Below are 15,974 nucleotides of genomic sequence, written 5' to 3'. Positions count from 1 at the left end.
AGCTATGGTCTCCGCACTGATTGTCCATGCTGCTGCAAACGTCGTCGAACTGGTCGTGCAGATGGTTCTTGTCTTGCAAACATCCCCATCTGTTGACTCAGGGATCGAGACGTGGCTGCACGATCCATTACAACTATGCGGATAATATGCCTGTCATCTCAACTGCTAGTGATACGAGGCTGTTGGGATCCACCACGACGTTCCGTATTACCCCCCTGAACCCACCAATTCCATATTTTTCTAACAGTCATTGGATGTCGACCAACGCGGGCAGCAGTGTCGCAATACGATAAACCGCAACCGCAATCGCGATAGGCTACAATCCTACCTTTATCAAAGTCGGAAACGTGATGGTACGCATTTCTCCTCCTTACATGAGGCATCACAAGAACGTTTCACCAGGCAACGCCGGTCAACTGCTGTTTGTGTATGAGAAATCGGTTGGAAACTTTCATCATGTCGGCACATTGTAGGTGTCGCCACCGGCGCCAACCTTGTGTGAATTCTCTGAAAAGCTAATCATTTCCATATCATACCATCTTTCATTTCATTGCTACCAATTTTGGTTTTCATCCAAACAAGAATTGTCTGGAAAACAACTTTTGTGGTTTTAAAGCCATGATAATTACAGAAAAAATCTTTCTGTCTTGTCTTCCTAAAATCTGGTGTGCTTTAATTTACCTCTCAACAGCTCTCCTGTTTGGGGTATACAACTACTATCTGCTCATCCAGGTTACCAAGGATGGATACATTCTTACTTCTCAAATAATAATTTGCATTTTGTGATCATTGTTCTTAAAACTTCATAATAACGGATCCCACTTTCTGCATGAACATCTCTGCAGATTTTTCAGTAGGCTTGCAGATGTATAAAGATTATTGGCTACAAATTGTGGGTTAACAAATTTTGTCCTGGAAAAGTCCGTGTATTCCCAGCTCAAAGTTCTAAAGGCATTTGTTTGGTTGTTCCAAAGATTATTTGATTAATTTATTTCTTTGCTGTAATTTTAATGCAGCGTATTTTGTTTCTTTGAACTGAGGAAAAATTAAGCCAGCCATTTGTATCAGGAGATACGCTTCTGTAAGAGGCTCACTTTAATTAGTAAAGCTGTTAGAATGTTTTACAGTAGTTTGCTATTTATATGGAGATATTTAAGGTGTTTACTACTACTGTGTTTGAGAGTCTACCATCTGAGTTATTGCTTTTTATTTTACTTATGTACCATATTGTTTGCATTTTGTTCTCTTAGCTTATGAAACTCATGGAATTAGTGCATAATATACATTTGGCTCATGACACCATCCAGACTTTCCTTGTTAATGTCATTTCAGTAGTTTGCATGGTAAGAGCCTTTATTGTTTAGTGGGTGTGGGTCTCACTTTGAGACATTCTCACAGAAATTTGCAACTTAGTCCAGGACATGGGAGTAAACTTTTATACTAAAGAACTCCGTCAATACCTCTGCTTCCCTTGATGCTCAGAAAATTATGTTCAAAATTTCTTCCAACACTAGAATTCGAGCTGGCTACCTGTGGGCTGAGCCCCAACAAACAAGTATTTACACTCATGCTCATAAATTAAGGATAATGCTGATACATGGTGAAACAACGCTCTGGTGGGTGGTTTGCGGGCTTAAATCACCTCGGGATATGACCATGCAGTGCATTTGACCTGCGTTCATTGCATGGTGGTGCTGGCAGCAGTCCACATACGCAGAGGTGTGTTGATAATGTCAGAGTACAGTGCAGCGAGTAGGTGTGCAGACATTTTCAGATGTGTTAATGGTGACTGTGTGTTGAAAATGGCTCAAAGAAAACATATTGATGACGTTATGAGAGGTAGAATACTAGGGTGACTGGAGGCTGGTCAAACACAGCAGGTCGTAGCACGCGCCCCTGTATGCCACAAAGTGTGATCTCAAGATTATGGCAATGATTCCAGCAGACAGAAAACATGTCCAGGCACTACAGTACGGGATGTCCACAGTGTACAACACCGCAAGAAGACCGATATCTCACCATCAGTGCCCGCATACACCCATGGAGTACTGCAGATAGCCTTGTTTGGGACCTTATCGCAGCCACTGGAACTGTTGTCTCCAGACACACAGTCTACAGCCGACTGAACAGACATGGTTTATTCGCCCGGAGACCTGCAAGGTGCAGTCTGCTGACCCCTGGTCACAGGAGAGCCTGTAAAGCCTGGTGTCAAGAACACAGTACATGGTCATTGGAACAATGGTCCCAGGTTATGTTCACAGATGAGTCCAGGTATAGTCTGAACAGTGATTCTCGCCGGGTTTTCATCTGGCGTGAACCCGGAACCAGATACCAAACCCTTAATGTCCTTGAATGGGACCTGTATGGAGGTCGTGGTTTGATGGGGTGGGGTGGGAGTATGATTGGTGCACATACACCCCTGCATGTCTTTGACAGAGGAACTGTAACAGGTCAGGTGCATCGGGACATCATTTTGCACCAGAATGTCCACCTTTTCAGGGGTGCAGTGGGTCCCACCTTCCTCCTGATGGATGATAATGCATGGCCCCACCGAGCTGCTTTCATGTAGGAGTAACTTGAAACAGAACATATCAGGTGAATGGAGTGGCCTGCCTGTTCTCCAGACGTAAACCCCATCGAGCACATCTGTGATGTTCTCGGTCGACATATTGCTGCATGTCTTCAAACCCTATGACACTTTTGGAGCTCCGACAGGCACTGGTGCAAGAATTGGAGGTTATACCCCAGCAGCTGCTCAACCACCTGATCCAGAATACACCAACCTGTTGTGCGGCTTGTGTATATGTTGATGGTGATCATATCCCATATTGATGTCGGGGTACATGCGCTGGAAACAGTGGCGTTTTTTAGCACATGTGGTTTGGGACGGTTTTCTCAACTTATCACCAATACTGTGGACTTATAGATCTGTAACATGTGTGTTCCCTAAGTGCCTATGCTATTAGCACCAGTTTTGTGTAGTGCCACGTTGTATGGCACCGTATTCTGCATTCATCCTTAATTTATGAGCATGATTGTATATTAATAATCTTAGCTAAAAAGGCAGGCAAGCCAAAGGGTGAATAGTATGACATATTATGACTTGATTAGTATTTTTTCTTAATGTTTATTGTTAATGTTTCTTTTATTCATTAAAAATTGATATATTTACTATACTGTTGCTTTCCTTTAGATAGTTTAGGTGGATGCTGGGAACAATGATCATACTGTAAAATATTGTAGAGGACATTTTAGAGTAGAGTGAACATTTAATTCTTCAAACTATCTCTAAGATGTAACTAAACCATTTTGTAGCATTTCTTTGTGTCAAGTGTAGTTAGGGGAGAGACATTGGTAAATTTGGCGCATGGGTCATGATAATTAAGGGCTAAACTCTAATTTTGAGTTCTGATTCAGGACTCAGTCTTGTCAGAAAGTGCAAGATTTATTCAGTGGGAAAGAAAATTTGAGATCTTGTTTTCTCCTCTGTCACTTTTCATGGCAAATTACTGTCTGTCATTTCCTGACTAATTGTAATGCTGTGGTAGTTTTTGTGATGTTATTAAAAAAAATTGAATTAGCTAAGTTAGGATTTCATGGTAGATATCAAAATGTATAAGATTTTCAAGTGACTTGCAACCATTGATATACAGATGATTGGTTATAGGCTCTTTACCTCCTATTTTTCCCACACATGTGCACCCACACACACTAGCTTGCGTGGGGGTTTAGTCCAAGGATATGGTAGAAAAAGACATAGTGCTGGAGAGATAGTGCTGGAGAGATAGTGTCCAGTTTTACAATTCAGAACTAGTGTGTAGGGGAGGAACTAAATAGTACAAGTATTGAATAACTTGAGTCACTTTAACAATAGCATGGTAGTGTTTTTGGTTACTTTTACTTTAGTGGTGACTATTTTAGGCAGTAAATAATGAGGCTGTTTTCATTCATAGTATACCTCTCTCTCTCTCTCTCTCTCTCTCTCTCTCTCTCTGTCTGTGTGTGTGTGTGTGTGTGTGTGTGTGTGTGTGTGTGGAAAGGAGGAGGGGGAGAGCCACAGCAGAAAAATGATCCCTGGAGCGTTCTTGGTAGTGTGATTTGCATGGGGATGAAATAAGGTATTGTACAGGTTGGGTAGGCAACAGAATACTTTTTGTGAAAGGTGAAAGGTGGATGAGGTAAACTTGATGCCCAGTGAACGATGTGATTGAATTTTTCAAAGCGTGGATGGTACTGAGTTATTTCCAACCTGTAATATATATAGACACACCACCACCAAATACACTATCTGATATAATAGAGGGAAACATTCCACATGGGAAAAATTACGTACCTTATGGGGAAAAAGGGACAGGTATACACTCGCACATGCACACATATCCATCCGCACATACACACACACAAGCAGACATATGTAAAGGCCTTTACATATGTCCAGAATTTCCTCTCCAACCTCAACTCCTTTGGTTCCATCAGATTCACCTGCTCCTACTCCAAATCCCATGCCACTTTCCTCAATGTTGACCTCCATCTGTCCAATGGCCAGCTTGACACATCCATGCACATCAAACCCACCAATAAGCAACAATACCTCCATTATGACAGCTGCCACCCATTCCATATCCAACGGTCCCTTCCCTACAGCCTAGGTCTTTGTGGCAAATGAATCTGCTCCAGTCCTCAATCCCTGAACCATTACACCAACAACCTGAAAACAGCTTTCACATCCCGCAACTACCCTCCCGACCTGGTACAGAAGCAAATAACCAGAGCCACTTCCTCATCCCCCCAAACCCAGAACCTCCCACAGAAGAATCTCAAAAATGCCCCACTTGTGACAGGATACTTTCCGGGACTGGATCAGACTCTGAATGTGGCTCTCCAGCACGGATACAACTTGCTCAAATCCTGCCCTGAAATGAGATCCATCCTTCACGAAATCCTCCCCACTCCACCAAGAGTGTCTTTCCGCCGTCCACCTAACCTTCGTGACCTCTTGGTTCATCCCTATGAAATCCCCAAACCACCTTCCCTACCCTCTGGCTCCTACCCTTGTAACCGCCTCTGGTGTAAAACCTGTCCTTCTGGTGTCCCCCCCATCCCCTTGAGTTTTACCAGATTCCATGTGCTCTACCAACAATGACTGGGCGCTAACGACCTCAGCAGTTGAGCGCCATTAAACCCAACCAAAAAAAAAAAAAAAATAAGGACTCTGGGCATGCCAGTCCATTTCAGGAAAGTTATTGGCTCACAGATGCTGCTTTATTATGTGGTTCAGTGTCTTGCTAACATCATCATCTCCAAACTCTTTCTTTTTGTATGCAATACACCATGCTGTAAAATGTGTTCATATCCTTCTGCATGTATCATTTTCTCTAGCACAATAAGGGGACTGCACCCTAACCATGAAAGACACCTCTTCCTTACTTCATTTTTGGTGCTACACATGATAGCAGCCAATGTTCTTCATATATTCACCAAATCTAAACTCTGTCATTGGATTTCAACAAGATATTGCATTATTCATCACTCGTTTTCATTTTCTATTCATTCACTATCCAGTGGCTCTTTACATCAACTCGGACATTGCTTAGTATTGACAACAGAAATATGTGACTTATGAGGAATTGTCTGAACATTGTACCTCATTCTTTTCAACTCCTACACACAATTGTGCTAGCTGAACTGCTGATAGCACTTTAGAACTCGCAAATGATTATTTCTGCTGATTTCACAAGATGTTTTTATAACTGCCTTTTGCAATCCTCGGTGGTCTCTGTCTGTCAGTACACGAGGTCTGCATGAGCTTGATTTAGCTGTGGTTCTTCCTTCACATTTCCACTTGACAGTCATACCACCAAAAGTCAACAGAGGCAGCTTTAGGAGGATTGAAATGCCTGGTGGATTTGTTACTCAAGTGACATCCACAGCCTGTGATCTCGTGACTGACCCGCCCTGCTGTTACTGCTTCTCTACTGAGAAAACGATATTTCCCATCTCATTCTATGATGACAGATCTGCCTCTCATGACCTCTAGTGCTGAATTCTGCATTACATAAGGATGACCAGGTACTTTTGATCAGGTAGTGTATATGGTTTTTTGTGTGTACCTAATGTATTTAATTATCTTTTATATAACATACATTATTGTATAGTTGCTTTGCGCTTTGTGTATAATTTATGGGAAGCTGTTGTAATTCGTTAGGTGCGGTACTTTTCATTCATAAATTTAATTCACCAGTGTCAATTGATTTACTTGTTACAAAATGCCATACTATAAAGTCCATTCCTACTACATTTCATATTTAATAACCATCTACAATTTTATTACAGTGTGGGAAAAGAGAGTGAAGATGAAGCTAGTGAGCATGGCAGTGTCAGGAGTGAAACAATTGATGAATCACATAGACTTGTAGACACTACAGATGGTGTGTATAAATTTTTCATGTGCATATTTTACATTATTATATTTCCATATAAAATTGTTCTATATATAAATCTAAAAACAAATATGATATCAATATAATAGAGGGAAACATTCCACGTGGGAAAAATTATATATAAAAACAAAGATGAGGTGACTTACCGAACGAAAGCGCTGGCAGGTCGATAGACACACAAACAAACACAAACATACACACAAAATTCAAGCTTTCGCAACAAGCTGTTGCCTCATCAGGAAAGAGGGAAGGAGAGGGGAAGACGAAAGAAAGTGGGTTTCAAGGGAGAGGGTAAGGAGTCATTCCAATCCCGGGAGCGGAAAGACTTACCTTAGGGGGAAAAAAGGACAGGTATACACTCGCACTCACGCACATATCCATCCACACATACAGACACAAGCAGACATATTTAAAAGACAAAGAGTTTGGGCAGAGATGTCAGTCGAGGCAGAAGTGTAGAGGCAAAGAAGTTGTTGAAAGACAGGTGAGGTATGAGTGGCGGCAACTTGAAATTAGTGGAGATTGAGGCCTGGCGGATGACGAGAAGAGAGGATATACTGAAGGGCAAGTTCCCATCTCCGGAGTTCGGATAGGTTGGTGTTGGTGGGAAGTATCCAGATAACCCGGACGGTGTAACACTGTGCCAAGATGTGCTGGCTGTGCACCAAGGCATGTTTAGCCACAGGGTGATCCTCATTACCAACAAACGCTGTCTGCCTGTGTCCATTCATGCGAATGGACAGTTTGTTGCTGGTCATTCCCACATAGAATGCATCACAGTGTAGGCAGGTCAGTTGGTAAATCACGTGGGTGCTTTCACACGTGGCTCTGCCTTTGATCGTGTACACCTTCCGGGTTACAGGACTGGAGTAGGTGGTGGTGGGAGGGTGCATGGGACAGGTTTTGCATCGGGGGCGGTTACAAGGATAGGAGCCAGAGGGTAGGGAAGGTGGTTTGGGGATTTCATAGGGATGAACTAACAGGTTACGAAGGTTAGGTGGGCGGCGGAAAGACTCTCTTGGCGGAGTGGGGAGGATTTCATGAAGGATGGATCTCATTTCAGGGCAGGATTTGAGCAAGTCGTATCCCTGCTGGAGAGCCACATTCAGAGTCTGGTCCAGTCCGGGAAAGTATCCTGTCACAAGTGGGGCACTTTTGTGGTTCTTCTGTGGGGGATTCTGGGTTTGACGGGATGAGGAAATGGCTCTGGTTATTTGCTTCTGTACCAGGTCGGGAGGGTAGTTGCGGGATGTGAAAGCTGTTGTCAGGTTGTTGGTGTAATGATTCAGGGATTCCGGACTGGAGCAGATTCGTTTGCCACGAAGACCTAGGCTGTAGGGAAGGGACCGTTTGATGTGGAATGGGTGGCAGCTGTCATAATGGAGGTACTGTTACTTGTTGGTGGGTTTGATGTGGACGGACGTGTGAAGTTGGCCATTGGACAGGTGGAGGTCAACGTCAAGGTAAGTGGCATGGGATTTGGAGTAGGACCAGGTGAATCTGATGGAACCAAAGGAGTTGAGGTTGGAGAGGAAATTCTGGAGTTCTTCTTCACTGTGAGTCCAGATCATGAAGATGTCATCAATAAATCTGTACCAAACTTTGGGTTGGCAGACTTGGGTAACCAAGAAGGCTTCCTCTAAGCGACCCATGAATAGGTTGGCGTACGAAGGGGCCATCCTGGTACCCATGGCTGTTCCCTTTAATTGTTGGTATGTCTGGCCTTCAAAAGTGAAGAACTTGTGGGTCAGGATGAAGCTGGCTAAGGTAATGAGGAAACAGGTTTTAGGTAGGGTGGCAGGTGATCGGCGTGAAAGGAAATGCTCCATCGCAGCGAGGCCCTGGATGTGCGGAATATTTGTGTATAAGGACGTGGCATCAATGGTTACAAGGATGGTTTCCGGGGGTAACAGATTGGGTAAGGATTCCAGGCGTTCAAGGAAGTGGTTGGTGTCTTTGATGAAGGATGGGAGACTGCATGTAATGGGTTGAAGGTGTTGATCTACATAGGCAGAGATACGTTCTGTGGGGGCTTGGTAACCAGCTACAATGGGGCGGCCGGGATGATTGGGTTTGTGGATTTTAGGAAGAAGGTAGGGGTGCGGGGTGTCGGTGGGGTCAGGAGGTTGATGGAGTCAGGTGAAAGGTTTTGCAGGGGGCCTAAGGTTCTGAGGATTCCTTGAAGCTCCGCCTGGACATCGGGGATGGGGTTACCTTGGCAAACTTTGTATGTGGTGTTGTCTGAAAGCTGACGCAGTTCCTCAGCCACATACTCCCGACGATCAAGTACCACGGTCGTGGAACCCTTGTCCGCCGGAAGAATGACGATGGATCGGTCAGCCTTCAGATCACGGATAGCCTGGGCTTCAGCAGTGGTGATGTTGGGTGTAGGATTAAGGTTTTTTAAGAAGGATTGAGATGCAAGGCTGGAAGTCAGAAATTCCTGGAAGGTTTGGAGAGGGTGATTTTGAGGAAGAGGAGGTGGGTCCCACTGTGACGGAGGACGGAACTGTTCCAGGCAGGGTTCAATTTGGATGGTGTCTTCAAGGAATCCTCAGAACCTTAGGCCCCCTGCAAAACCTTTCACCTGACTCCATCAACCTCCTGACCCCACCGACACCCCGCACCCCTACCTTCTTCCTAAAATCCACAAACCCAATCATCCCGGCCGCCCCATTGTAGCTGGTTACCAAGCCCCCACAGAACGTATCTCTGCCTACGTAGATCAGCACCTTCCACCCATTACATGCAGTCTCCCATCCTTCATCAAAGACACCAACCACTTCCTTGAACGCCTGGAATCCTTACCCAATCTGTTACCCCCGGAAACCATCCTTGTAACCATTGATGCCACGTCCTTATACACAAATATTCCGCACGTCCAGGGCCTCGCTGCGATGGAGCATTTCCTTTCACGCCGATCACCTGCCACCCTACCTAAAACCTGTTTCCTCATTACCTTAGCCAGCTTCATCCTGACCCACAACTTCTTCACTTTTGAAGGCCAGACATACCAACAATTAAAGGGAACAGCCATGGGTACCAGGATGGCCCCTTCGTACGCCAACCTATTCATGGGTCGCTTAGAGGAAGCCTTCTTGGTTACCCAAGTCTGCCAACCCAAAGTTTGGTACAGATTTATTGATGACATCTTCATGATCTGGACTCACAGTGAAGAAGAACTCCAGAATTTCCTCTCCAACCTCAACTCCTTTGGTTCCATCAGATTCACCTGGTCCTACTCCAAATCCCATGCCACTTTCCTTGACGTTGACCTCCACCTGTCCAATGGCCAACTTCACACGTCCGTCCACATCAAACCCACCAACAAGTAACAGTACCTCCATTATGACAGCTGCCACCCATTCCACATCAAACGGTCCCTTCCCTACAGCCTAGGTCTTCGTGGCAAACGAATCTGCTCCAGTCCGGAATCCCTGAATCATTACACCAACAACCTGACAACAGCTTTCACATCCCGCAACTACCCTCCCGACCTGGTACAGAAGCAAATAACCAGAGCCATTTCCTCATCCCGTCAAACCCAGAATCCCCCACAGAAGAACCACAAAAGTGCCCCACTTGTGACAGGATACTTTCCCGGACTGGACCAGACTCTGAATGTGGCTCTCCAGCAGGGATACGACTTGCTCAAATCCTGCCCTGAAATGAGATCCATCCTTCATGAAATCCTCCCCACTCCGCCAAGAGTGTCTTTCCGCCGCCCACCTAACCTTCGTAACCTGTTAGTTCATCCCTATGAAATCCCCAAACCACCTTCCCTACCCTCTGGCTCCTATCCTTGTAACCGCCCCCGATGCAAAACCTGTCCCATGCACCCTCCCACCACCACCTACTCCAGTCCTGTAACCCGGAAGGTGTACACAATCAAAGGCAGAGCCACGTGTGAAAGCACCCACGTGATTTACCAACTGACCTGCCTACACTGTGATGCATTCTATGTGGGAATGACCAGCAACAAACTGTCCATTCGCATGAATGGACACAGGCAGACAGCGTTTGTTGGTAATGAGGATCACCCTGTGGCTAAACATGCCTTGGTGCACAGCCAGCACATCTTGGCACAGTGTTACACCGTCCGGGTTATCTGGATACTTCCCACCAACACCAACCTATCCGAACTCCGGAGATGGGAACTTGCCCTTCAGTATATCCTCTCTTCTCGTCATCCGCCAGGCCTCAATCTCCGCTAATTTCAAGTTGCCGCCACTCATACCTCACCTGTCTTTCAACAACTTCTTTGCCTCTACACTTCTGCCTCGACTGACATCTCTGCCCAAACTCTTTGTCTTTTAAATATGTCTGCTTGTGTCTGTATGTGTGGATGGATATGTGCGTGAGTGCGAGTGTATACCTGTCCTTTTTTCTCCCTAAGGTAAGTCTTTCCGCTCCCGGGATTGGAATGACTCCTTACCCTCTCCCTTGAAACCCACTTTCTTTCGTCTTCCCCTCTCCTTCCCTCTTTCCTGATGAGGCAACCGTTGGTTGCGAAAGCTAGAATTTTGTGTGTATGTATGTGTCTGTTTGTGTTTCTATCGACCTGCCAGCGCTTTCGTATGGTAAGTCACATCATCTTTGTTTATATATATATAAAGTTTTTTTCACATGATATAGTAAATCTGTTTTGATCTGGAGTATCCCAAATCAGTCATGCTCCCATTTATTTTGCATCTAGCAGCACCAGATTAATGTAAAATAACTAAAAGGGATTCACTCCTTCCTGTATTAATGAAAAGTTATCTTCACCATGTTTTAAAAAGTAATCTAAGAAAAGACATGAGAACAAACACTCTTTAAGGTGCAGATATATTTTTATATAGAGCTTATTGTAAGATAAATGGGTAATGACTCTACAATAGTACTACTTTCTCATTATTTTTAAAGTTGGTCACAATATTATTATTACCAAGGACATAAGAGATTGCTGGTGTAGTCCAGTGGTGTGATATTCAGGTGAGCACATCTGAGCCGTGCACGGCTCCTGTTCATCCCATTTATTGTTTGTCGTCTTCTATTATGGTTCTGCCACCTCGTTTTCCTATTCCATTTACTGGTGTCACTAACTTCCTGCCTTACTTGTCCGTGAGTGATAGCAGCACAGCAGCAGTAGCAGTGCTTATCGATAAGTGCACTCTCATACCATCTCTGGAGCGACCGATACTATTTCCGTCATTGTCTGTCTGGAAGTAAGTTGGAGATGGACCAGCAGTGCAGTCGGGGACGGACCAGGAGGGCGGTCAGGACGCAGCAGCAGTGCAGTTGGGGAAGGAGACCCAGTGAGGTCCGCACAGCCATTACCAGCAAGGACGACCATTGCTTGGTCGTTCGGTCAGTCGTCTCATCGACGACGTGTATTTGGGTTGGTTCCTTCCTGTGCAGAGATGTCGGTTGTTTTCCCTCTGCATGGTTGGGTCCGAGCTAGTGTCTCCGGGAATTCGTCCGTCTGAAGGAAGTCAGTTCAGTTGAGAGCAGCAGTCGGGCACTGAGTTGGCAGTCAATAGCAGGCCTGTCTGCATGGTGCAAGTGTGCGCCGGGACTGTGGCCGACACAGACAGAAGGCCATTGGATGGTTGGTCACCTGGTTGTCGGATGGCACCATGTAGACTACTGAGCACTGACACCAGTATCAGTCAAAGAAGAGTTCACAGTTGGCAGCCAGCAACAGTCGAGTACGTATGGTGTTAGTATTCACTGGGACCGCTGTCGGCGAAGGTGGGCTGCCATTGGTCGTTTGCTCGGCGAGTCTTGGATCCTCAGGACAAACACCATTTTCCGAGTTGTGATGTGGTTGGACCTAGTTGGCTCATTGGAAATGAGCAGCAACGCAGTCTCCACAGCACGAAGCCAGACGGGGGCTTTTGGCGGTGGGCACACACTGTTGCATTTGGAGATGCTAGTTGTGTGAGCGACTTTTCACCTTCTTCCAAAGCAGGATCCTCAAGTTGAGTAATTACTTACTCGATTGTTATGATTTGTTGTTATTTGTACCAGCGAGGACAACCGTTGGTTGGTTGTTCGGTCAGTCGTCTCATCGACGACGTGTATTTGGGTCGGTTCCTTCCAGTGCAGAGATGTCGGTTGTGTTCCCTCTGCATGGTTGGGTCCGAGCCAGTGTCTCCGGGAGTTTTCTCAGCCCATGACGCGTGTGATAACAAATCGTGTGCTTTCTTGCCTAGAATCTGCAGCCTCTGGTAGTGCCTTGACAGTTGTGACTTGTGTTTTCGGATTCTTTTAAGCTTGTCTTGACTGATGTTTGATGCCTTGATCATTATAAGGCCCAGTTTGATGTTATTGGTATCTCGATTACTCTTCATTGTCTGATATTTTCCATTTTCTGTGCAGTTGGATCTGACCTTTGGAAATCGGTCAGATTGTCGGTCGGTCGTGAACCGTCCCTTGGGTGTGTTTCCTTCCGATTATGAGCTTGTCGGTCAGGCTGTCTGTCTCACCTAAGCGTGCGTTAGTGTTACTTCCCAGGCTGACCCTTGGAACCTTCTGAGTGCCACTCCTTCTGTTTTACATAGTGATTTCCTTTTACTTTTAAGTACAGCGTGTGGCCTTGAGCCGAGTTTCAGCTCATTTAAGTTGCAAGGCTGTTTTTTTAGGCCTTAAGCTGTAACATTGTTTTCTCCATGGTGTGTGTGGCCTTCAGTCGAGTTTTGATCCCTCTTAATTAAAAATTCAAAATTTTGGTCTTGCCCTTAAGTCATAACATTCTTATTCTTTAGTATGAGGCCTTCAGCCAAGCTTTACATGAAATATTTTAAGCTAAGGCCCCCAGCCTTTTTAAACTGAAAGCTCTTCTTCCTAGGCTTTAAGCCATTAAATTGTTATCCTGATATGCGGCCTTCAGCTGAGTTTTCAGCGTATTTAGAATTAACATTGAAAAACCTTTGTTTTGGTCTTAAGCCATAACACACTTCTTGCTTAATGTGTGGCTTTCAGCCGAGTTCTATGGGAGAGATTTAAGCTAAGGCCTTCAGCCCATTTTTATTGATGGAAAAAATAATTTTTTTAAAAGAAGTGAAACTTCCAGAAGAACTCCTGTACCTCAATTCCTTGCTTAAGCCTTGGACCTTGGCTTTTCATATGTGGCCTTCAGCCGATTTAAATTAAATCAATGGAGCTCTTTCATTAAAACCTTGAGAGTTTTTAGCTCTTGCTCATTTTATTGTGTGTTTTCACAACTAAAGCTTACATGTTGAATACAACTGACAGCAACTTATTTTGGCCCCTTTCCACAAATATAACCTCATCCGCTCTGTCCTGCTAGTCCAGGGATTTCACTATTTTTAAAGATGGTGTCTTTTCAGTTATAAAAGTCTCAAAATGTATGAACCAGTCTGACAATTAATCCGTGTCAAATGTCAGATGTGATCTAAGTAGCTTTTGCTTAATATTCTTAAAAAAAGATTATTTATAAATGTTTATGAAATGAAGGGAAAATCATTTCTTACTCAATAGATAAAAATATTGTTCCAAAAGCTGTCTACATTCCAAAAGTTTTCTTCTAAAGCATAAAAATCTAAGACTGTAACAACTGCCACTAAAAATACATACGTTTCAGTCTTTGACAAAGTTTCCATTTGGAATTGTGTCTATTTTCATTTTTCAAGGTTTGCAAGTACCATCTCCTCTAGAACTCTACTAGAGTCCCATGGAGGATCTGATGCACCCCTAACTCCACCTCATGATTCATACCATGCTATATCCCTTACATCTTATTGTTTACAAATGTAAAAAATGGTGGTCTGGATGGAAACAAAAAGCACAGAAATTTCCCACTCACACTTGTTGACTCGTTCGTCATATTCATAATAAAAAACAGTGGTTCCTATTTGCAACACTTTTGACGATATTGATTTTTGATTACTTTTACAGTAATGTATTATTCATGCAAAATAAGTTGACACTTGGCGTGGTGCCTGACAAGAGTGACTGTAAATGGGAAATGCGTTTACGGTCACTTCAATGAGCCACTGTGCCAGGTGCCAGTTTAGTTTACATGATTAGTACATTTTGCAGGTTTCCCTGATTAGATTGTTCACCATTTTTCATCAGTGGTAGTGGAGTGTGATTATCTTATTTGTGACTATATGCACTGTCAGATTTTCATCCTTAAATTGCTTCATAAACCTTTGTACACTACTCTAAAGATGCATTGGTCACCATTTGCAGTCTGAAACCTCTATTTGATATATGCCATTCAGACTCCTTATTCATAAGAAATGAAATCATTCTCTAAACTGTACATAATTGAGTCAGTTTATCACAATTCCTGTAAGTACATGTTTTAGGCCAATTTTGTACCACTAAAAGCTCAAGACGACACTGACAGATAGGCTCACCTGAATATCACACCATTGTACCGTATCAGCAATCTCATATGTCCTGGGTAATATTAATATTATTCGTGACCTTCATGATGACAGTTATCCTATTTGTTAAGATACTTCTGTTCTTTTCAAACAGCACTAACCAGGTCTCGGGTCAGTGGGTTGAAGCTGATACTCAGGCAGTTTCCAGCACTTCTTGTAAACAATATTCTGTTCACATACAGAAATTGGTTTACACATCTTACAAAGGTAATACTAACATGTATAACAAATCCTTGTACAAAAGCAGATTTTTATTGCTGTTCCTTTTTTATTATTGTTGAAATATTTGTGGACTGAATTGAAATCATTGTCTTTCTAAATATGAGGGTGGTTGGAAAAGTTATCAGAATGGAATAAAAGAAAAGGTACTTACAACACTGAAACATTTCTTATTTTTCAGTGTAGACTTGTTGTAGATTAATGTACTTGGTCCAACGATGTTCCAGTGCCTTGATCCCATCTCAAAAAAAGTTTCCTCCAGGCCTGCACAATAATTGTCAACTCCGGCTATCATTTCTTCATTTGAAGTGAATCTTTGTCCACCAAGAAAAATTTTCAGTTTTGGGAAGTCAGATGGAGCCATATCAGGTGCACAAGGCGGGTGTGGCAACAATTCTTACCTTAGTTCATGTAACGTTTCCATGGAGACGGCTGGTGTGTGCGGGCGCACATTGCCCTGATGGAAGATGACTTTCTTCCTTGCTAAACCTGGTCTTTTCTCATGTATCTTTTGTTGCAATTTGTCCAGGAAGTTAGCATAGTATTTTCCAGTAATTGTTTCCCCAGTGGGGAGATAATCTACAGACAGAATCCCCTTCGCATCCCAGAACACTGATGCCATGACCTTTCCCACTGAAGAAATTGTCTTTGCTTTCTTTGGTGGCTTTTTTTCCACTGCTTTGACTGTTGTTTTATCTCTGGGGCATAGTAGCGCACACAAGTTTCATCTGTGGTCATAAGCTGGTGCAAAAAATATTGTTCTTTTCTCCTAAAACGGACCAAACATTGTTCTGATATGTACCTTCTCATGCGTTTTTGACCCACCATCAAGAGTCGCAGCACCCATCTCGCAGATAATTTTTTTCATTTCTAATTATTCAGTTAAAATGTGGTATACCCTTTCAGATGATATGTG

At 43.8% G+C, this 15,974-nt stretch overlaps 1 protein-coding gene across 2 annotated transcripts in view; it reads left to right on the top strand.

Moving 5' to 3' along the window:
* Window positions 1-15,974, top strand: part of LOC124787703 (phospholipid-transporting ATPase ABCA1-like) — a 446,510-nt gene that overhangs the window by 316,581 nt on the left and 113,955 nt on the right. For both annotated transcript variants that reach the window (XM_047254537.1, XM_047254536.1), the window contains 2 exons: window positions 6,334-6,428; window positions 14,934-15,046. In XM_047254537.1, the coding sequence (XP_047110493.1) occupies window positions 6,334-6,428; window positions 14,934-15,046 (208 nt within the window). The remainder of the gene's footprint in view (window positions 1-6,333; window positions 6,429-14,933; window positions 15,047-15,974) is intronic.

This window comes from Schistocerca piceifrons, chromosome 3, assembly GCF_021461385.2.
Source record: "Schistocerca piceifrons isolate TAMUIC-IGC-003096 chromosome 3, iqSchPice1.1, whole genome shotgun sequence".
NCBI lineage: Eukaryota > Metazoa > Arthropoda > Insecta > Orthoptera > Acrididae > Schistocerca > Schistocerca piceifrons.
This window is presented reverse-complemented; position numbering and strand designations above follow the sequence as displayed.